Consider the following 22821-nt stretch of genomic DNA (forward strand, 5'->3'; position numbering starts at 1 on the left):
TGCGCGGGCCCGGGCGGGGCGGGGAGGGGACACGGCTGCTGCTGTCACTCCGGTGCGGCTGGTGTGGCTGTACGGCCGCGCCTTGGGCTCCGAAAGGCTGCAGCACCTTTTAAAAATGTTCAACTTCTGAGCCTAAGGGAGGGTATTATGGAATAAACGATCTTCGTAGAGATCCCTCCGGAGGTGCTGGTGCCCGGGCAGAAGGGAGGCTTTGCGGGGCGGTGAGAAATTCCGCTTGGGGCCACCATAGCTGCCGGCAGCGCTTGTCTCCAGTGCCAGACGCTCAGGAAGTGAGCGATTCGCCGGGTCTTCTTGCAGCTGCTTTTGTTTTAGCTCGTGAAGGGCTGGCAGTCGTTCTTCCCACTTCTGCCACTGAACTTCTCTGCCTGACGTCACTAGAAGCAAGGAGGTGCCAGAGCCCTGAGAGTCCAAGTTTCTTGGCCTGTGCATTGGCTAATCTTTGTCCTTTGTGACTACAGGAGACATCAAAAGTTATGGTCAGTGATACAAGTAGATGGCTTACAGCGAAGAGCTGCAAAGCCTCTGAAGAGTCAGTTTAGCTTTACTGGAAAGCACTTGGACAGTGATTAACCCAAAGTTGCTTGTGCCTAGATAAAAATGGCATTTAGGGGTCTTGGTAGTCAGGAAGCCTGCCCAAGGCTGGCAAGCACAGTGCATGAGCTTAAATGATTAGAATCAATTGTATCACAAGAAAATAGGTGGAAGAGCAGAATTCTTGAGTTCTGTAGAAGATTAGAACAAGAAAATAGGTGGAAGAGCAGAATTCTTGAGTTCTGTAAATGACACTTGGGAGCTGTTGGAGAAATAACAGTGAAACTATTCTTTTGCTAATCAAGTTTAGTAAGTGCAAATTCAGAACTAGGATGGGACAGAGATAGCAATTACAGTATCATCAGGTCAAACTCCTCCAGCCCTTAATACCGTAACAATAAGATATAGGTATGAAAAGCTGTAGAGATGAGCACTTGTGAAATAATACTGCTTTCCTCAAAGACTGAAGTTACTGAACTGAGGCCTCCTTGATCCTGAGAGGGAAAACTTTTTTCCCCCCTGTTGAAGCATTTGATGTTCTGGCTTGTGTTTGTAATTCAGTATTAAAATAGGGTTGGACACTGCTGATACTGCACATACTGCACTTAATCCCCTAAATCCTGCATTGTACTGGTTGCTGTATGTTTGCCTAAATGTATAACTTACCCTGGCTTGAAGTCCCTCAAAACTGAAAAATAAAGATTGTATGGCAATCTTTTTAGGTAACTTATCGTAACAGTTAAAATAATATAGAGCTACTTTTAAAGCATAGTCACAGGAAATTGCATCAACTTGAAGGTGATTGTAGAAAGATACTAAATCTAGCGTTAGGAATTCTACCAATACTTTGAAAACTGCATGACCTCTTCCCCATTGTTCACAAACAGTGAACTTAGAGCCAACTAAGTCTTTGGAAGAGGTGGGAGTAAGGGACCTAGCAGAAGAAGGAAATGTGCTTTCTGTGGCAGGGTCAGGGAGAGTGAATCTGTTGGGAAGCTTAAATTGTACTTTTGGTGTTCAAATCTTCATTTTCTATACAAAAAATGACCAAACTGTTGTATTCATCTTTCCTTAAGGTGGTCAGCCCAGAAACGTGCAGCCTTTTAGTGATGAAGATGCTTCAATTGAAACTATGAGCCACTGCAGTGGCTTCAGTGATCCTGCTAGCTTCACCGAGGATGGTATGTTCTTTCACTTATCTTCTTCACTTTCACTCATTTTCTTAAAAGCAGAAAACCTGACTTGACTTAGGACTTTATGTACTAGACTGTAAATAGCAGCAGCAAAATAATGATGACTTGATTAATGATTGTTAATCTAGTGGTTGTCATTTTGTTTGGTAAGAATATACTCCAGGTTTCATGACCCTCTTATCAAACTATGAGACTTCTTTCTATTAGAATCATACACTCCTGACTTTTGGAAACAACAAGAATTTTGAGATGCATTATAAGACATTGGTTTTCATAACACGTAGTTGAGGTTGTAAGAACTGCAGAAGAGTTTGGTGTGGAAAGGGTCACATTTGCCTGTTCTGAACTAGATTAGTGCTTTGTCTCCGCTACCATCTCTGCAGCCTGGGTTGCTCTCATGTCATGTTGTTGGGAGGAGGGAACCTGAAAGCCTGCTGTAGGGGGATAAGGGCAGTGATCCTTCCCTGTGAATACTTGCTACTCTTAACTGAGCTGCTGCAGAGGCTTCTGAAGTGCTGCCAGATAGGACAGGCTGCTTAGATGGTTCACTGCATCAGCAGAGAACACCCCTCTGTACTCCAGGGATAGATGGGGTGGACTGGATGAAAATGCATTGCTGACAGGATTGGCTGATGGGTGTGAATTGTAGCAAATTTATATAAGACCTGATTAACTCCCTCACTCATTCTCGGCACGTGTAAAAAGCTGATATATCTATTGATACACCTGTGCTGTTTCTATATTTTTAGAAAAGTATTTTAAGGGGTAGTTTGCTGTAGTAGGCTGAACACCATTCTGTTGCTGTAATACAGAACAATTCTGTAGCTTAAAATATTGTCTATTTTAAACTGTGTTCTTGTTAGTATTAAAAACATGAAGTGTTAGATACTATTGTGCCTGATAATAAAATGTGTATCAGTAGGACTAAATTATTTCCTCTGGATTAGGGCCTGAAGTTGATGAAGAAGCCACTCAAGAAGACTTAGAATACAAATTGAAGGGATTTATTGACCTTACATTGGACAAGAGGTATAGTGTGCTTTGAAGAAACGCATTTATACTGTGTTTTCTGGCTTCCTATGACATAATAAGGGAAATACTCGGCAAACATTTGTATATGCTTACTGAAATTGTAGTTATTTCATGCTGGGGGGGACTTGCTTTTCCTCTGCATCTGGAAAGACCTTTCTTTCTCCCTCCACCAAGCTTTTTAATGAGAGAGTCAGGCTTTCCTTTGCTAATAGCTTGAAGTAGAGTGACTTTATTGCCAGCCTGGGGTACTATTGTGAACTCTATCTCCAACTTAAGTTTCTCTGTCCTTGGGGAAGGAGGGAAAATTCCTAGCATGTTGTGCTTCATGGTAGTTCTGTGGATTATTCTTCTATAGGATGCAGACAAGTACAAACTTAAAACACACAGCTATAACTGGTGTGTGCTGATTTCAGGAGGTCTTCTTTCTCTCTTCTAACAGTGCAAAGACAAGACAAGCAGCTCTTGAAAGTCTGAAAAGTGCTTTTTCTTCTAAAATACTATATGAATTTATCATGGAAAGGAGAATGACACTAACTGATAGCATTGAACGCTGCATAAAAAAAGGTAATTAACATGCTTCCTATTAGGAAGCAATAATCCTGATGAAATAGCTCACTGTTTAAAAGGAATTAAGACTGTGAGACTTCTCTAGTACTTTATAGAGTGCTTAATAATTTAGCTATGTCAACAATGTCTTTTTTTGAATTTAGATGTCATATTTTACCTGACCTAGAAAATCAATTTAACTTATGTCTGTTGGTTTCTGAATTTCCACTTGCAAGTTTTCAGACTATTATCTTTAAAAGAAGGAAGCAATGCACAAGGCGATTACTCATCACAGTATGTTAATCTCTAGGTAAGAGTGACGAACAGTGTGCAGCTGCCGGACTGGCCTGTCTTCTGTGTGTGCAGATGGGGTCAGGAATTGAAAGTGAAGAGATTTTTAAGACCCTTGGTCCACTTCTGAAGAAGATTGTCTGTGATGGAACAGCCAGTATCCAAGCCAGACAGGCTGTAAGTAGAAAATGTTTATTTGCCAGGCAGGGACAGAGGGCATTTTTTCCCCAGTTCACTATTGTGTAACCCAGAACTAAAGGTTACTACAGCACTGTAAACGCATCATGTTGACGTATGCGCTGAATGATGCATAGCAGTTTTCACTGGTTTAAAAAGTTCCACCCAGAGGCTGAACGTCATCCTCTTCTACCTAGGAACTTCCTTAAAGAGCTGTTACATCTGTCAAGTGTCTTAACTCCCTATACGGCTGTACTCGCTGTGCAGCAGTTCTGAGGGCTGATATTGAAGCCTTTACAGAAAGAAATAAAAGTTTTCCCACTGACTGATGTATCCTTCCAGTATTAATGTTAATTTCTTTAACAGCAGAGGAATGTTATTAATGCAAATGTATTTACACATGATAAAATTACATATAGCAGATCTAGAGCTACATACTTGATACATTTGTACTACCAAAAGTATTTAATGTTTTTCACCCAGTTATCTCATCTATACATTGGTGGCATACTTGAAATATTGACTGAAAACAGTCTAAAGCTCTTGCTGAGATTTTTTTTGTTGTTTTAAACTTTAGAGTTTTAATACATATTGTCTAATTTGCCTTTATCACTGCATAGCTGTCTACTTCTGTTATACTCAAGCTGTGTTACAATACATATGGTCAGCTGGAAGAGCAGGTTGTATTAGTTCAACAACAGTTGTTTCTACAAACAAAAGCTTTTAAAGCTTGTCTTGCTTAAGTGTCGTTTTAAGTCTCATGTGCAAAAAACACTTTCAAACATTTTTTTTCTTATTCTACATAAGAGGAGATGAATAGGATATGAGGAGTAGGGGAGAGATGCGTAGGGTCTCACAGTAGAAGTTAGAAAGTTCCAAGAAAGGTTAAGTCCAGTGTTTTCATCCCATTTAATTTTAATAGTGGGCAGAGTGGAAAATATTCCCCACAGCTGTGAACAAATGACATATATCCATTACTGTTTATCAGCATAATTTCTGCTAGTGAATCCTAGTGGAATTTAAATTAGAGTGAAAGGAGTGCCACATGCATGTAGTGTTTGGAAGGGCTTTGTAAGTTATATTAAATATTACAGCATAAAAAGTGAATGCTTGAGACCTGCATACATTGTAAAATCATTCTAAGAGTAGAAGGTAAGCGAGAGCTAATTATTAGAAAGTAGTGGAATTAAACTTCTACTCTACTATAGACTTCTACTCTGCTAAGGTCTTAATCTGAAGTTTCCATTACCCCAGATGTTAAATTTCAAAGGTCAAAGTTTGAGGGTTTTGTGAACAGTAACTTTAATGTCAAATACTGACACTTCTTTCTTTTGTGTCTAGTGTGCAACCTGCTTAGGGATTTGCTGTTTCATTGTCACTGATGACATTACGGTGAGAATAAATTTTTTTTTTAAAAAATAAATTGTCAATATGAAAATGTGTGAATTTTAAGCCACTTCTATGACCTTTTTCCCCCCCCCGTTCAGGAGCTGTATTCTACTATGGAATGCCTGGAAAACATTTTCACAAAGGCCTATCAGCGAGACAGAGACACTAATGGTGTATCGAGTACCCATAACACTGTCCTTCACATCAGTGCTCTCTTAGCATGGACGCTCTTGTTGACCATTTGTCCAATGAATGAAGTGAAGAAAAAAATTGAAACGTGAGTATTTTTTGTGAAAAACACAATTTGTAACAACTGCTTTTATATGCAGTAAAGCTGTAGCAACAAAATTTACATCCTAATGAAATATGATTTCCTCCTTAGGCACTTGCATAAACTTCCAGGTCTGCTGTCTTGTGATGATCTTAACATGAGAATAGCTGCTGGAGAAACACTTGCCCTTCTGTTTGAACTGGCACGTGAAACAGATGCTGTGAGTAGATGTCATCAGCTATATTTTCTTGCGCTGGCACAATGACAAGACAAATTATTTAACCTGTGTTGCGTAGCACCCTGGATTTCAACAAGTGGAAGATAATTCACTGGGTTTTGCCCTTCGTAGTGAGCCTAAATGGGTATAGCAATGATTCACAGCAATTTAGCTATCACTTTTACACTAATTTTGATATTGCAGAAAAGGTCCACTACAACAAACCACATCAAACAGCACTTTGTAACTAGAAATGTAGTGTGCAAGCTTCAAAATGTAAGTCCAACACCAGCTTAAAAAAAAAGTCCCTAAGTTCCTAGAGTGATTCCAGGATAAAACCGTATTGTTTACTGTGGTGGGAACACTCATTAGATACTTTGTTTTCTCCAGACAAGTTCCAGTGGTTCCCAACTTGCAGAATTCCACTCTCACAGCTAAAAAGCTATCCTTCAGTAGAAACCATGTTGACTTTTATTATTGCTTTTTCAGTATCCTTATGTAGGTACCGTGAGAAGAATAACTCCTATTGCATGATGATTTCACAGCATTTGTGACTATTTTTTTTTTTTTTTGCTTTTGCATTGGATGAGGTGCAAGCTTCTTGGTATTACCTCATAGACAGCTAAACTTGCCTTTACATTCATCAATATGCCTTAGTCTGAACTTTTTTTCTTGAAGGAAAGAGTCTCCACTTGCCCATGGCACAGTTTGGGAGAGCTGCCTGGGTGGCTCCTAGCTCCATCAAGGCTGCTGTGCTTTGCCAGAACACTGTCCAAAGTGAAAGGATAACCCCAACCAAGTTGGGATACACAACACAAATGCTGCATAGTCTGAAATAATATGCTGAGACTTCTGTATAATTGCAGACAGTAAGGATTTGAGTTTCTTGGCCGTGGAAGCCAACTTGGAAAGAAAAATAGAGAAGTGAGACTGGAACTTAATGCTTTATTTGGTCAAACCGACTGCAAGTAACTAACATCTTAAGATGCATTAATGAACGAGACTATTAACTAAAAACTTGTTCCATTCTATTGAGGAAACACATCTTTAATCATTCCCAATGATTCTCTTTGGATCCCTAACAATCAGCACAGATTAAAAATGCTTACTGTGTTTTGCCTTTGACCAGTTTCCTTCAAAAAGCATGCAGTAAACTCAGCCTAGTCAGTTGATGTGACAAAACATCCAGATCTAAAAAAAGACAAAAACTTGTTATTGCATAAATTTACATACATTTTTACTAGTCCTCTTAATCTACTGCTGAATTAGTAAATGGAAGGGAGAAAATATTCCTGCTAAACAACTATGCATTAAAATTTGCTTCAGTCATTTTTTTTTTTGAACTGCTTTATCGTTTTCCACCCCATGCAAGACTTGTGACTAAATATTCTGTACTGTCAGTCTAATGGTGTCTCAGGATCCATCTCCAGCAGCATGAATTCTGGGCTAATAACCTGGAAGTGCCCTCAGCTTGTCAACAGGAGGGACTGATCGGTCAGGCGGTCTGAGTTGGAATTAATGTAGCAGAACAGACTGACAGATACATACACACTCTGAAGGAGCTGGACTGTTTCATGTGGCTCTGGCCACATAGTTTGATAGTGTCCTGCTTGGTAAACTGGATGCTGTGACTTTATTCTTAGTGACTTAAATGCTGCAAATGAAACTATGGGATGTTAGTGCCATCTGTCTAAACAACAAAAGTAAGAGGTTGTAGAGGTCTGTGTGCCCAGAATCTGGAGATGTGCATTTCCCTCTTTGCAGGGAAAGATGTTAAGGCCAGAAGTTGGGGGGGAGGGAGAAAACAAACAAAGCAAACAAAAAAAAAACCACACCACTCCAAAACCACCACACCAAAGAAGAAAAAACTTTTTTTTTTTAACTAGGATTTCTTTTACGAAGATATGGAACTTCTAACAGAGAAACTAAGAGCTCTGGCTACTGATGGAAACAAGCACCGAGCCAAAGTAGATAAAAGAAAACAGCGATCTGTCTTCAGAGATGTTCTAAGAGCTGTTGAGGTGACTCTTTTGTCTTACTTTGAATGGCTGGATTGTAACCATGTAGTGTTCCATTTAAAAAAAAAACAAACTTTTATTATTAAGTAGACTTACTGTTTCATTGAAAGCAACAGGAAAAAATACTTTAAAGAAATGAGATTTCAAAGTCTTGAAATTCAACTGCTCTTTTAGGAGTGTAGAGCAAAGGAAGTAAAACTCCAAATCTGACTTCCATATTGAAAAGCATTTATTTTTCTTCAAATAAGGCTAAACATTACACTCTAAATACTAAATTATTCTTTTTTTATATACCATGAGCAGATTTTTTTCATATGAAAAAATCGATGTCCTGAATTAATCCAAATATCCTGAATTTTGTGAAAAGGTTTATTGTAAAGTTTCTTACTATGCCAGGCATAATAAACAAAAAGCAACTTCGTAGTAAGATACATTTCCAAATGTGTAAGGGCCAAAAAAGTGTGTGTGTGAGGAGGGGCAGTTTGTCTTAATTCTTGTGTTGTAATTTTCTGGGTTTTCATATCCAGGTTAATAAAACAATACAAAAAGTTGATTAGCGATGTAGCTTCTGTTTGGTAAAGTCACTATGAGACAAAAGTCAAACTTCTGTCACTTCTATGGATTATTCTTTATCTGGCACCTCATGAATTGGATTTTTGATTTGTCAGATAATTACTTGTTACTTTGTATGGATAAGACCATGTAAATATGAACTGACATCCACAAAAGTTAAACATCTCAGAAGCTAAGGAGAAGGCCTTGAAGTGGGTCAAACTCACCTTTGAGTTTCTGACTGTAAAGAGTCACTTATTAGCAGTGGTTACATTCCATTGTCACAAGTGTAGTTTGCTGCATTTCAAAGGTGGGGACTAAATGAGGCTTAAAGACTGACTAAAGGGTGATTCCTGCACTCTGACCTGACTTATCTCCAGAAAAACCAGTTCTCAGATGAAAGCTGTCTTCTTTTTTTAAATACTTACTGACTTTAATACCAACTTTAATAATATTTAATATGTGCATATTATGTTATTTCGAATGTTTTTGTGTGCCAAATGAATGAAAGTAAAATCCATAAGGTATATAAAATTCCTAATGCAGAAGACTGTTTAAATTAAAGTTATAAATGTTTCCTCTAATTTTGAGCAGGAGCGTGACTTTCCTACAGAGATGGTTAAGTTTGGACCTGAGCGCATGTATATTGACTGCTGGGTTAAAAAGCAAACTTACGATACCTTCAAGGAGATTCTGGGGTCAGGGATGCAATATCACTTGCAGGTGAGCTGCTGCTTGATATGTGTGTGCTCAGACTGTGGTTAACTAGAGACTGCTTCTTCTATGTCGGGCTCCTTGGTAGCAATTCACTTCATGAATTGCAAAATCATGAGTAGAACTTGATGAAAAGATGAGGTTAGACATGGTGAAAGACAGCGCTTCTAAAATGAATACAAGTTTGTTTTAAAACACTTTGAAGCTTACCTGAATTTGGCAGTGTGCCTGCTTGATAGAAAATGTGCTGTAAATACCCTGAGGGAAAAATAAAGAGAAGGAACTACAGTGAGCTTGAACTGCCTCTGAGTCATAGCCTGGGTGTGCTGGGTTAGCAATTAGAAGACTTCTCCAAGAAGAGATTCAAGCTGAGCATCTTCTTAGCTTCAGGGTTTTCCTGAATCCTTATATTCTCTTTCAGTAGTGTAGTCATCTGGCCACTGCTGGATGCCTCCACCCTCCCTCTTCAAGCCTGTAAGAAAGAATGCAAAGTTTTAGTGAAAAATAATGACCATAACTTGCAGCCCCATGATGAAAGTGTTCCAGAAGGGAAGGGACAAGTCCTTATCTCTGTTCTAGGAACTGCTTGTTCACTAGTCATCTGTTCAGATACGTAGCAGAAGCAGGAACTCTACTCTTAGGAGTATACACCCCCAAATTGCTAAAATCGTGGGGTTAAAGTCTTTAGTCCCAGGGTCAACTGCATTTCTGTGACCAAGGGAGCCCAGGCATGTAGCAGCTTTTTCAAATACTACTTTTGCAGTTGGATATTTTAAAAATTAATGTGTTTTGAAACCATACGGGTCTGTGTCCAGCTGGCTGATCTTGTGTAGAGGAAGTAACAGAACAGTGTCTAATTTGCTGGGAAAAATTAAAAAAATAAAATCAATGCAGGGGGTAGCTCAGTCTGTCTCCTAAAGAGGGCAGTTTTAGTTCTTAGGCTTATTCTGCTAAAAGAAAGAAGTGTTTCCTAGCTTAGTTGCAAAAGATTCCCAGGTTTATGTCAAATTCCCTCTCTTTCTTACTGGAGTAGTAGATATTTAAAAGCAGTCATCTTTGGAGATTTGATAATCGGAGGAGAAACTGATCATTTGATGTGTTTCTTGTTTAGTCAAATGACTTTCTTCGGAATGTGTTTGAGCTTGGTCCACCAGTAATGCTAGATGCTGCAACTCTTAAAACAATGAAGATATCCCGTTTTGAAAGGGTAGGTTATTGCACCTTAACATATTTTCTTTACTTCATACGCTGTTGTATTTCTCCTGAATTAAATGGCATTCCAAGCATGCACTTTAAAAGATGTCATCTTTAAGCTTGTCTCTTTAGTTCTAATAGTGCCCCATATTGTCCTGAGTGGAGGCAAACCTTGCTCTTGTGCATCTGGGCATGTATCTGCTACTGCTTTTCCCCCAAGTCAACCTCCAGACTGGGTTGCTGATTGGTGCCAGATCCAAGCTCCATATCTGCAAAACTGGGGCTCTTACAGGAGCCCTAGGCTTTTTGGGTAGGGACATAGAGGAAAGCAGAGAAACTGAGTTTATTACAGACAGTATAACAATCTTCAGTGTGAAATGGACACGAGGAGGATGACTTTGGTCTGTTGGTTGTGAATGTACTCATCCTGTGCATGAACCATCTTGTGGGATGGGTGCTACCAAGTTTAATCCGGGGAGGGGGCAAATTTTCTGTACACTCTATGATGCTCAGTAGTGACTGACTGAGCCTAACTCAGCCTGTCTTACACAGTCCAAGTTTCCTTTACATGTGTATATATACATATATAGGTATATTAAATTGAAATGTATACTATAGTATATTTGCACCAAAGGCTGATTCATTTTATGTCAAAGATTAATAAAAAGATATTTTCAGCTGTTTCTTAACCTAAAAAAGATCTCAAAGGAAATAAGCATTTTGAACATCTGTGATTGATTTTTTTCTTTTTATTTTGTAGCACTTGTACAACTCTGCAGCGTTCAAGGCTCGGACAAAGGCTAGAAGTAAATGTCGTGATAAAAGAGCAGACGTGGGGGAATTTTTCTAAATCTCCTTTTCCATGGGGTTCAATTTTAAGTATTTTGTAATTATAATGATTTGTAACCTTTAGATAAATTTTCTAACTTGTGTAGTCAGTTTGCACTTGTGCAGAGGAATGTTGTATAAAGTCTGTAAATAAAATGCATGTTGTTGCGTAGTTGCAAATACAGTGTATATAGATGGCTGTGAGGGTGGGTGTGGGGTTACACGTACCGCTTGCTTCAGCTGCAGCTTCTCCAAGGGTTGATTATATTGTAACTGACCTGAATAACTGTAGTCAAATGCCCTGTGTCAGATGAGGTAAATTAAAAATTCACCAAGTGTTTTGGTAAGAATGTGCTAATAGGAAAAAGAGGAATTTTGTTGTCTGAAGTTATTTTAGTAACTTTTTAAACTCTTCAGTGGCAGGTGGACAAAGAAATTTTTACATAATATGACTTACCCTGGAGGGGACTATGAAGTTCAATTACCTTCACTTATATTGGAGTAGTGAATGACAAATAATTGCCTCAATGTAAAATAAAAACCAAGACTCATGTTCTGAAATTGGATGTGTAATTTTTGGAATAAAGATGTTTCTCACTGCTTGCTTTCTGTGGTAAAAGTGATCACTCTGTGCATCAAGGGCTGGAACATCAGCAAAACCTCAAGGTTGAAAAGCTAAAGGTTTGGGTTTTTGCTCCTTCAGACACACGCGGTTGGGCTAGTCTCAGCGCTTTAGTAGATGCTCTGTGAAGCTCTACCTTGGTGGGGTTGGTAGGTTTGTCCTACACCACAGTCCACACAACAGCCTACTGTTGAGTTCTCCTCAGTTTTATGTAATGGTCAGATGTTTCCTAGTTCTGGTCCTGCAAAACACCTTATCTTATGGGAGCCATTCCAGCTGCCCAGCTTTTATCACATTGGAACTACTCTCAAGCCCTCCATTTCTGGTTCTAGAGCACTGAAATGTGCCAATAACTAAGAATTGTCTCTTGGGGATGATGGGGGGTTTTATGTAATAAAGACACTAAAACCCCGAGAGCTGGAGCTTCTGAACCAGAACTAAAAAATATTGTGCTTGTTAAAATAAACACTCCTAAAGTAGAGGAAACAAACTTGACACCTAAAAACACCCCACCCTACCCCCTGAAAAACACTGCTGGCTCTGATAAGAGAAAGTTTAGGGGGGGTGGGGGGCGGTGTTTGTGGTTTCTTTTACAGTTTCAGATTACAGCAGAACCTACTCCAGAAAATCCATACATGCTAATTAGTTGTATCTTTTAATTTACTTTTTTTTTCTCAATGCGTTATGTAAGAACTTGTTTGGCTCATGAAGCTGTTTACTTAGCCTGTAACAAGGCTTGTGCTCTTACTGACATATGTGGTCAATGTTTGTCACGCAAGTGGAGAAGAAACCACTGATCCTTGACCTAGAAGAAGGTGGCTGCTTGTGTTTGCCCAGCCCAGGACCTATGCCCCTGTTGAGCTGAACTGTTCCCACAAGCCAGCAGGTCTTTCCTGTGGCTTCTGGGTGGTCACATTTGCCACTTCTGCTAGTGCCAAGTAGCACTTTTGGTAGCTTCCTGTCCTGCCAGCATTTTGCAAAATTGCTTTCTACAGCAGCTCCTGGTGGGTGGCCAAGCATGTGGTTGTCCTTTCCCCCATTGCGCTGCTGACCATGGGGACCAGGGCAACTTCCAAGGCTGTTGGAGGGGAGATGGGCTGTTTTGCTCCCTACACAGATGTGAGGGGTTTGCAGACCTTCTCAAGCTTAGAATTGGAGATGCCTGAGTCCTTGTCTTCTAATTAGGATGGTGTCAGGAACCTTTTAGGGATGGAGGTGAATTTTTTTTTTTTTCTGGCTTTCACATCCTTGTTTGGAGGGAGGACTTGTAGGAGACCCCTGCAGAAAGGGAGCAAGCTTGTTATGTCTCCGTTACTGCCCAGACTGAGCAGCAGCAGAGCTTGTCAGCTTGGGGTGGGAAACTACGAGTCAGAAGGTGTATCCTCTCTGTTGTTTCCTGAAGGAAAAATATATTTTTTGTCAGTTTAAAGGGGTTCAAAATTTGAGAGATATGGAATGGCTTTGGAAAGGGTTTGTGGTTTTGAGCCACGGTCCCTTTGTGAAAGCCTCAGCTGCCTGTCCTTACAGTGGGCTGTAACAGGTTTTGCAACGTCGGCAAGAAAATACTAATGATCAAAAGAGCTGTCTGTGAAGCAGCAACTACCAGGACTCACAAAGTTTATCAGAACTTGTTTTTCAAACAACTACAGATGCTGGACAAATTAGTCCATCCCATAATACTATCCCACTTGAATTTGTAAGGTGTGTGCGAGGAGAAAAATAGACTGTTGGTTTTTTCTAGTCTATGCCTTTAAAGCCCTCATGGCTGCAGTACTGTAGATAGGACTCTTCTGCATAGCAAACTGGTTACTCACAGCTACAGCGTTGTAGATATGACTCTCCTGCGTAGCCAGTGAGTTGTAATAAGGCATCATAAGGCAAAAGGTTAGTGAAATATTGATAATCAGTAACAAACCTCGCTCTCCGTGGCAGGATATTATCATCACGGTTCCAATATATTTGGAATCCCCCAAAAGAGCTGTGTACGCGCTGATTTCCTTTTAAACAGATCAATATGGTGAAGTCAGTATATTCAGCCAAGATGAGCTCTAAATATAGACTGAGGGACAGCCTGTTTCATGGCTGCCTTCACGGGGCCCGCAGGAGTTGACAGGTTCCTATGGGTCTAAAAGGAGAGAGAGGAGTTTTCTTTGGGTGATTTTCGCTGGCTGGTTTCTTCCATATTGGCACACCACCTGAGCACGGTTATGTTGTAAGTAACGTTTCATTCGCCTGGTTTTTATTTCCTTTCAGACTTGATTGGTGTCCTTTTTTTTTTTCAGTGGAGAATTTTCAGTGTGTTCTCACACCAAGTTCTAATTTTACCTCGACAGCTTGGGGAGAAATTTAAAAGTAGCATAGGGAGAAAAAGTCTTTAAACAAGGTTAAAGTACAAGATAGAGTGACTCCAAAACCCCCAATGTTTAGATTAGTTTGTTGGGAAAATAATCAATGCTTTTGGTCAGTGACACTGGTGTCTGTATCCCGTCTCCTTTGTTTGGCACGTCAATGGAATCAAACAAATGTAATATAGGCTTTGTTGAATTAATAATGGTTATCTTCGCTGAGGTTACATGCACAGTGAGGAAATCAGTTTTAAATAATTAATAATGAATGCAGAAGCATATAATTAATAATATTAGTGAATCAAAGGTACTCACATCTATTACAGCTCAAGTTAAGAAGAGCCTTCCCTGAAGTTGCAGGGAGATACTAACCCAAATACCCAAGAGAAACAACTGTAAGCTAAAACTCGGACAAAAGCCTCTGTGCACGAGGTGGGAGCTTTTAGCACGCCGCTGTTGAAACGTGGGGGTCCGTAGTGATGGCAGAGCCAGCGCCAGTGGGGACGTGGCTCACAGACCAGGCACCAGGCACCAGGCAGGGGAAGGTAAGTGGAGGCAGCCCTCTGTCCCGAAATCACTGCCACACCCCGAACAATCGTACACTAGGTAAGGGTAACCACTACTGTGCCTGCTTTTCTACCTCGTCTTTGTATTTTGTAGCTACAGTTCCGAAGAGAGAAGAAACAAGCTGCAATATTTCCTTACAGTCTATTAAATAGAAATATAAAAGCAGACCTGCTGGCAGTCAGTCCCCACTATCAGGAGAATGAGACCCGTTGTCAGGAGTGATTGAAGCATTTAGTCTTCAGACTCACTAAGGCTCAGCGAATGATTGCTTGGCTGTGTGCTCGGATTTAGGTGAACTATGACAATCTTCTGCATTTGGTTTGATGAGGGAAAGAATGGGTCTTTTCTGTAAACGCCCAGCCCTGTATTCCTCAAACTTCAGGTTTGTAATTTAAGCGCTGGGTTAGGAATCCGGTCACGCTGCGTTCTCTAGTGTGTTGAGAGGAGTGAGGGACAGACATGGTAAGAGGGCAATTCTACCCACCTGGGATTCAGAAATCATCTGTAGATGCTGAAATTCTCCAGCAACAGGAGATTTACCCCCCATGAAGAGCTGAGTTATGTCTGGCAGGTAAAATTGAACCTGAGAGCTTTGATAAAATACTAAATGGGTAAGATGTATTCAACTCCAAGTCTAAACTAATCTCTGTGAGCTCCCCCCTTCCATTCACTAGCAAGGGAAAGGCACCTTTAGGCTGCAACTGTAAGGTCAAAAAGGCCTATCTTAGAGTAAGGGGACTATTACCTGAAGGTACATCTTTTTCTTCAATAATTACAGAGGGAGTTTGCAGTAACCAGGGTAGTCTAAGGTGCCTAATTAGATCATCTGCATCTCCTTATGGCTAGAACTGCAGTTTGTTTCTAGAAGATATTTTTGGAATCAGGGTAGCATAAAGAAAGCAAAAAGACTGTTAAAAAAGAATGTGCAATTCATAGAGCAGCCTGTTTAGGTATTACTTCTTTTCTATATATGATTTTCCTTCATAACTGTATTTGTATAAACAATCATTCAGTGATTCATGCACCCAGACCCTGCAGAGAAGCTGGCCCCACCCAGTGCTGGTTTTAAGGTAAGGTGTTCTAATCAGAAGAAAAAGCTTTGCCATCAGGCTTTAATTTGTCCAAACCTAGCATCTATCTGAAGCAGAACCACATTAGAAGACTATTTTTTTGCTCAAATTTTCACAAATAAAAATGTCACAGTGATACTCCAATGTGCATAAGCAGACCCATATTCTTGCTGCCTGTCTCCTACATCTGTACCTGCTTTTTGTGTCTTATTTCTGAATTAATTACCTGCTGCTGAAAACAGAGGACCTGAATGACATCCTTCCTGGTGGTGTTAGTGAAGGTTTGGCTTTCACCATGGTCAGGATATCAACCTCAATTTTACCAAGTTCTGACCAAAGCAAAAGGGTTATACAACTAAATTACTAACATTCAGATCAGTGCTGGAGCCAGTCAAATAGATTTACTCCTTCTCTCTTTCCCTGCCTCCCCCACATACGTATGTATACATATACATATGTATAAGTATACACCCACTTACGTAGGTATACATACACATACGCACAAACACAATGTAGAAATGAAATTTTATACTCATCAAAGATCTCCAAGAATAAATAAGCACTGAATACTGCATTACCTTTGCCTTCAAGACTTGGTAAGTGTGCTAGGCCTTCAAATCCCTTGATTTTAAGGGCTATTAAGGCTGCTCAGCATCTCCTTAGATCATGACAGCAACTGCTACCAGTTATTTTGCATATCCATGTTTTAATTTACCTTTTTAATTATTATTGCTTTTAGATACAATGGAGAGGCCTTCCTTGGAAATTAACCTGCCCGATACTCATGAAGAGGGAAAGCTTTATGTAGTTGATTCCTTAAACAACCTTAACAAACTAAATGTTTGTCCTGATGGATCCCAACGTGCACTAGGTAGGTATGATGATGCTTTGTGGTTTTCTATACATACAATAGGCCATCAAAAACGAGTTATGTATGGCATTTGAAAAGACTGACCACATGTTGTTGCACTGATGTCAACAGCCCAATAGGGTAATATATGTATGTTGAGCTTCAAACTGAAAAATATAAGAAAAAGATTGAAAATGGCATAATTTAGACAGATCAGATTAATGGTTTAGCTGCTCCTGCTGAGCATTTCAGGTATTAGGCTCTTAGAAATCCCTGCATTTGGCTAGGGATTCACTGTCAAACCTGAAATTATCTTCCATTTCCACTGGGATCCGTGAGGTGATCCCAATGTGATCCTTGGAGCATAATTTCTCTAGGAATGCTCAATATACACCTACTACATAAATAGCGTGGTAACTCTTCACAAGCACTGAAATTCACATGTGGCAATAGAAACACCAGAGAGTTTCTCTTCATTCTTTTAAGACACATCTCCTAGGGACTCAAACCAGTTATCTGAAATATCCCATGAGACTTTTAAGCATTTTAATTCGCAGACTCTTTCACAGTTTCAGATAGGGGCTCTCACACTTCTATTGGTTTTATAGGGCTCTTATCTTTGATTTGCTCATAGCAACAAGAATGTTTTCGCAATAAACTTGAGTTCTTCATGACCTGAAAACAGCTGGAGTTCTTCAGCAGCATTCCACATGACAATACTTGAATCTGCTTTTATTTCCCTTATGATAATGGCAGATTTGACTAAGAAAAGCTATAGAACAACAGCTATGTTTAAATGAGTTTCAAATGGCCATAACTTAATCGTGCTTCTAGTTATAAGACTTAACATGCCTTTCCACTACTGTTTCTGAGTCCTCCAACTTTTCCATATGCAACTAACTAGAGTGGTGCTGGTTTCTAGATTTAACGCAAAGGTGTTAGACATTATGTCACTTCTACAAGTACAAAATGACATTATGGGATAAATTTGGTTTAATGTCAAAGAAACTCTGGATTGTGGCTGTCTTACTCTCTTTTGTAATTTTCATTGGACAGTATTGTTTACTTTCCAAGTAAATATCCAGGGTTCCTAGGGATCATATTGGGTTTTGTGGAATAATCACATGCATGTTCCTCCCTACATTTCAGCAGTAAATAAAGGTATCCTAATATGTATTTTATGTATCAATTTGTAAAGTGCTTTGACTCCTTCTAGGATTAGTCTCCTTTTGACATACATATTTTGTTATTTTTTTAAAAAAACTTGGAGATTCTGTAGCTGTCTTATCCCATCAGTTAAATACATAAAATGAATTTTTCACAGTTCTTAGCTGCCCATCCATCAGCATAACATTCTGGTTCTCTTTCCAGAAAATTAGTGGAGTATTTCTCAAATTTTGATAAATACTAAACTCTTGTGAGTGATCTATTAATAGCATGGCAGATGTCCAATTTGATTTAAAAAATGATGTTTCAAGAGTGCTGCAGTACACAGCAATCCTCTTGTTCAGTAGCTTAATATGACTCGGCATAATTAAACACACAGCAACCATGTTAAAAGCTATTTAAAATGTATATACCTTTTGAATGCTTTGGTAGCAGCCCTGCAGCAATTTCTTCATGGTTTCGATGACAAAATGGTCCCATTGTTTGCAGCTTGGCAAGAATCTGTGTTGGCTGATTCCTCACAAGGCTGCAGTCTGGCACGTTGAGCCAGCTGAAATAGTAGGACGCATTCATTAGGCAGAGCAAGCACAGACCACTTTTGAGACCTCTATTGATAGCTTAGTATGCTTGAGAGACAGCGGTAGCAGGCCCTCCCCATCCTTATTACTCTGATTAGAAAGCAATATTGGTGCAGGCACTTAGTATGTGATGCATTTCTTACGAATGCTAAGGGAATAAAAATAAAACTCTCTGAACCGTAAATATTAAAAGGTTTCAGCTTACCCACAGGCAGGAGTGCGTTAAATGCAATAAAGAAAAGCAGAGATATTCCCTGAGATCTCCTACCAGCTCAGTGAATTGCTCAGCCCCAGGTCGGTTCATTATTAAAGTGATGTAATGGTATATGCAGCCTTCCCTCAGCTTTATCACTTCAGGCTCAGTTGGAAACACCTCAGAGATTTCTACCAGCTAAAACAAGAACACGATCTAGAAATATATTTTTCACAGATGCACACGCTACTCTCCCTTTTAGAATGGCAAGACAGCAACTGTAGGAGAAGAAATTATGGTAATTTGCATGTAATTTTAGGATGTATGAGACTGACACCAAAATGAAATGACATTAGCTCCCTGCTCCCCCCAAAATACAAAATAAACTCAGACCTTACTAAGTAATTAAAGTAGTACGCAAACTTGGGGTTAAACAAATCTAGATCAAGTATCAATATTTTTTAATATTCACATGAATTTCTTCATGGTGTTCAGTGGACTCTACCTGTTGGCTTTAGGGGCTTATTGCCACCTCTCATTTGATCGCAACTGTTCTTATAAGAGAAACTACCACGCAACACAGTCTTTAAAAAGCAATAAACGGGCTCACTGCTCTGATCTGAGGGCAGCATAGCAACTACTTGTCCTTTTCCCCCCTCATTCTTCATGTGCTTGAAGGGCAACATATGTAGTCCATGTGAGAGTCTATTCCATTTTTGACATTTTGGGAGGATATATATACGCACCTCATTTTTTTGTTGGAATGAAACCAACAAAACCTAAAGAAGAAAAAGAATATTAAAAACATTTGTGTTAAGATAAAAAAGTAAGGTCTACATTCATCCTATCTAACATCAGGAGCTTAACTGAGATGCTTAATTTGGAAGTTTAATCACCCCCGGGACACTTCTATCATCAAACAGAAAAAGATGCAAATCTAGTGGATCAATGTGTAGGATGAATCTGGGGTTTTCAATATGAGTTTTTCTCTCTTCTCTTTTGAAAAGGTTGAGTCCATTCAGGCCCTTAGAAAGCCTCCTGAAGAAAACTTCATTGCCACCTTTGTACATGTAAAACTGAGCTATAAGACTCTGAACTGTAAAATGGGTCAACTTCAACAAAACAGTGTATTTCAACAACAGAAACATCTGTGTTGATTATGTCCCAACAGCTACAACACATTAATTAGTTTTTATATTTCTAAATTCAAGCTGAGCTCATAAATTTGGGTTCTTCCCTTTGCATGCAATATCACAGGAAATAAAATCTGTTGGCCAAAATTATGACGTATTTCTGCATCACTTCATGGAGCCAGAAGCATTTTGTCATGCTTATCCTAACCAGCCTTGACAAACTTTATCACCAAATGATTTATCATCTCCTAACAGATGAGGAAGAGAACACCAGTGATACTGGAGACAACAGGGCAGAGAGCAATACAAGAAACCAGTGTTTGTTCTTCGTCACCTTCATTCTTACTTTGATCGTCAGTTTGGCACTTGTTTCATTCGTTATATTCTTAATAAGTAAGTAAACCAAACAGTGGTTCTTAAAAACGTAGGGTCAACTGGAAGAAGAAAATGCATTGTGCTAGTTCATAATGTGCTACTGCTGTATCTGTGTGGTCAAAGGCTTTGCCTGGTTATGGGCAGTGGCTCTTGGTCATAGGTGTAAAAGCTCTACTCCCTGAGCTAAAACGCACAATTTTGTTCTTACTGCAAAGGTTTTGTGAGCTTCAACAGCTGTCAAGAATTTAGCTCAGCAGGGTTATACTGTGTTGCTAAAAATGCTGACTGGGAATTCAATTAAATTTTAAAGATGACTGTATGGCAGTGAGATACTTTGACAATATGCCTTCCATTCCTTTCCAGATAAAACTCAGTACTGGTGTCATTCCACTGAAACTGGAGTTATATCCAGGTTAACACTTAAGTCAGGCTGTCTGAAGAAAGACCTGAAGAAGGTTGCCTGCTAACTATTGACTGGAAATTGGTTTGGAATTAAGAAAATCTCAAACATGAGAAACTAAAAATCAGATAACATGTATCAAAATCAGCACGTAGCGTTGAGTCTGTAGACATAATTACTGTTCTTCTTAGCTAAGCACGTGACTACAGGTAACCTTGGTTTATGGAGCCCTTGTTGTCTTGGGCTAACAGCATTGAACAGAGTACGAGGTCCATTATTTTAACTTACAAGTCCATTTTGAATTAATTATAAACCATGTGATACGAAGATTCGTTTTATCCCACAGTAAGGGAGTTGCTGGAGCACTGCAAAAATCATCATTTACCTTTATCAACCAGAAATTCTAATCCTTGACTGAATTTGCTTACAAGGCACTCAAAGGACAGAGTATCAGACAAGAGAAGAGCATAAAGGAAATTTTAAGTGGCATGACTGTAAAACCTTAATTAAATTATCTCATACCTGAATTCCAGATTTATTCTGGAAGCTAATGAGGGGCTAAAATTAGAGGTCTGATACAGAAAAATGAGTAATGTGCCCCTCTAGTGGAAAAATGGTAAAATAGTGAAAAGATTACTTACAGGGATTAAAGGAGTTTGTGTGGGCTCAGGTTGGTGGGGTCTGTGGTTTTGAAACTGATTTCCAGCAGTGTTTCAGATTATGTGACAAACACAATCTCAGATTATGTTTACAATCCACAGACACAGATTCATTTAGCATTGGCACTATTAGACTTAAGCTTCAAATACCATGGGTAAATTTTGTTCAGAAGGCCAAAATAAAAATAGCTCCAGAAGTGTGCATGACGGATATTGCTTACCGGTATTCCAGAGGAAACTGGCCTCTAAATGCCAACATTTGCAAGAATTTTCCTTTAATTTAAATGCTTTAGGAAATCAAGTGCTGTGTCTGTAGTCTGCTGTGTTTTAGTAATTGTACTTTAGCAAAATACAGGTGCATACTGTCCAGAAATAGCATCTTGGAGCCCCTAAATAAGCCCCTAGTTTTCCTGTGGACACTAATGGAATGGATGTACTCCTGAAAGCTGCAAAATTTCTCTGAGCCATATTTGATTTTATTACACTGCACTAAGCTGAATAAAACAGAAAATAAGCAATTAAACAGTGTTGTGAGTAGGTAACTCTACCAGATCTGTAACTTCTTATCATTAGGCACTGCAGTTGTTTTCCTGTTTAATATTTTTACTCATCATAATTCCCTACCAACTCCCAGCAGGAATGCAAGAGAGGGTAGGGATGCTCTTGACTTCAATGTTGCCAATTTAATGCGGTACATTTTCCTTTTCAAGTTCAAACGAGAAATAAGATGGACCAATTAACAAGCAGACTAATATCCGAAAAGAAGAATATAGAAGAGCTTAAGAAAATGAACAATATGATATTAAAGCATCTAAATCAATCGGGAATTAAGAGGAGAGACCTCTTCACACAGTCTCCTGATCTTCAGGATTACTTCTTTACCCATGCTGAGCTGAAAGTCCCTGGAGAATAGATCTTCTTTGGAACGAAATTCAGCATATTAATTTACCCAGATATTTTCACATATGGCACACAGGTTACTTAAACATTCTGCTATGGCCACAGAAGCATTGGAAAAACCACCTGAATGAAAAATATTAAAAAATAATATTTTATCTTGTTTTATGAGAATGTAGATTTTGAAAACTAAGCCCATATGATTGACAATAAACAACGGATTGTCAACAATTTTGGGCAAGAGTTCCACATTCTCCGTGCATTGTAAATTGCAAGGCTAAGGGCTTCATTTTACTTTAAATGTAAGTGAACGATCACAGAAAATAGTGATTTGTAATCACATGATTCCAGCATGACTTTGTTCACTTAGTCATTCTCCTGCTTCTTTGGAACAAGTTTTGTATTTGCTTCTGTATTTCTTGTATTTAAGGATAACTTCCAATTCCGTAACTTATAAATAAATCCAGTTCTGCCACAAAGTTCGGTGGTTTCTTTTTCCGTGCATCTAAATAGATTGACTTACTACTCCTTTTGCAAAAAACACAAACTCTGTCATAACATGGCATATTCAGCCCAAATTGGTATTGACTGAAAGTGGTTGTCATATTGTCTTACATAGGAAATGAGTTTAGAGGAGTGAGTCTGGTAACACCCGTCTCACAGCGATGTCAGTGCGCTGTACTCAGTATTTCCTGGCAGTTTGTGGGTGAGGCCAAGTGTTTTATAAAGTGATGTGGGGAAAAGACTACGTATTCCTGTACTCTTCCCTATAGTTGCTGCTGGCCACTGTTGGAGAAGGCCCAGGAGGAATCTGGTCTGAACTTCCATGTTTTTAAAATGGAGCAGTGCCTCAGAGGGTGAAAGCAAGAGCTGATGCTTTTTAACTCTGACTTTACACAGTTGTGGTGACCAACACCCAAAAGTGTGCTCGCATGAGAGGCTGGTGGGTAGCTTTGTAATTTTAGTATTCAGAACCTTCTACTAGTACACA

General features: G+C 39.3%; 2 protein-coding genes across 6 annotated transcripts in view; both read left to right on the top strand.

Annotated features, from left to right (window-relative positions):
* Positions 1 to 11580, top strand: part of IFRD1 (interferon-related developmental regulator 1) — a 12169-nt gene extending 589 nt beyond the window's left edge. The window contains exons 1-12 of one of the 3 annotated variants that reach the window (XM_014963930.1): positions 235 to 497; positions 1629 to 1733; positions 2693 to 2774; positions 3217 to 3341; positions 3634 to 3791; positions 5133 to 5183; positions 5279 to 5457; positions 5563 to 5671; positions 7555 to 7689; positions 8833 to 8961; positions 10064 to 10159; positions 10907 to 11580. In XM_014963930.1, coding sequence (XP_014819416.1) covers positions 1685 to 1733; positions 2693 to 2774; positions 3217 to 3341; positions 3634 to 3791; positions 5133 to 5183; positions 5279 to 5457; positions 5563 to 5671; positions 7555 to 7689; positions 8833 to 8961; positions 10064 to 10159; positions 10907 to 10996 — 1203 coding nt within the window. In that variant the 5' untranslated portion in view covers positions 235 to 497; positions 1629 to 1684 and the 3' untranslated portion in view covers positions 10997 to 11580. Of the gene's footprint in view, positions 1 to 234; positions 498 to 1628; positions 1734 to 2692; positions 2775 to 3216; positions 3342 to 3633; positions 3792 to 5132; positions 5184 to 5278; positions 5458 to 5562; positions 5672 to 7554; positions 7690 to 8832; positions 8962 to 10063; positions 10160 to 10906 lie in introns of those variants that run through there. The other 2 variants (XM_014963928.1, XM_014963929.1) reach the window with 2 other exon arrangements.
* A 1842-nt stretch (positions 11581 to 13422) lies between these two features.
* LSMEM1 (leucine-rich single-pass membrane protein 1) lies at positions 13423 to 22309 on the top strand. 3 transcript variants are annotated; one of them, XM_014963465.1, is made up of 4 exons: positions 13423 to 13480; positions 16318 to 16449; positions 19755 to 19892; positions 21644 to 22309. In XM_014963465.1, the coding sequence occupies exons 2-4, from the start codon at positions 16323 to 16325 to the stop codon at positions 21844 to 21846; spliced, it is 468 nt and encodes a 155-aa protein (XP_014818951.1). In that variant the 5' UTR covers positions 13423 to 13480; positions 16318 to 16322; the 3' UTR covers positions 21847 to 22309. The 3 variants fall into 3 exon arrangements, with proteins under 3 accessions (XP_014818951.1, XP_014818950.1, XP_014818953.1); XM_014963464.1 differs by lacking the exon at positions 13423 to 13480 and adding an exon at positions 13538 to 13808; XM_014963467.1 differs by lacking the exon at positions 13423 to 13480 and adding an exon at positions 14278 to 14486.
* The last annotated feature ends 512 nt before the right edge of the window (positions 22310 to 22821 follow it).

This window comes from Calidris pugnax, unplaced genomic scaffold (genome assembly GCF_001431845.1).
Source record: "Calidris pugnax isolate Ruff unplaced genomic scaffold, ASM143184v1 scaffold44, whole genome shotgun sequence".
NCBI lineage: Eukaryota > Metazoa > Chordata > Aves > Charadriiformes > Scolopacidae > Calidris > Calidris pugnax.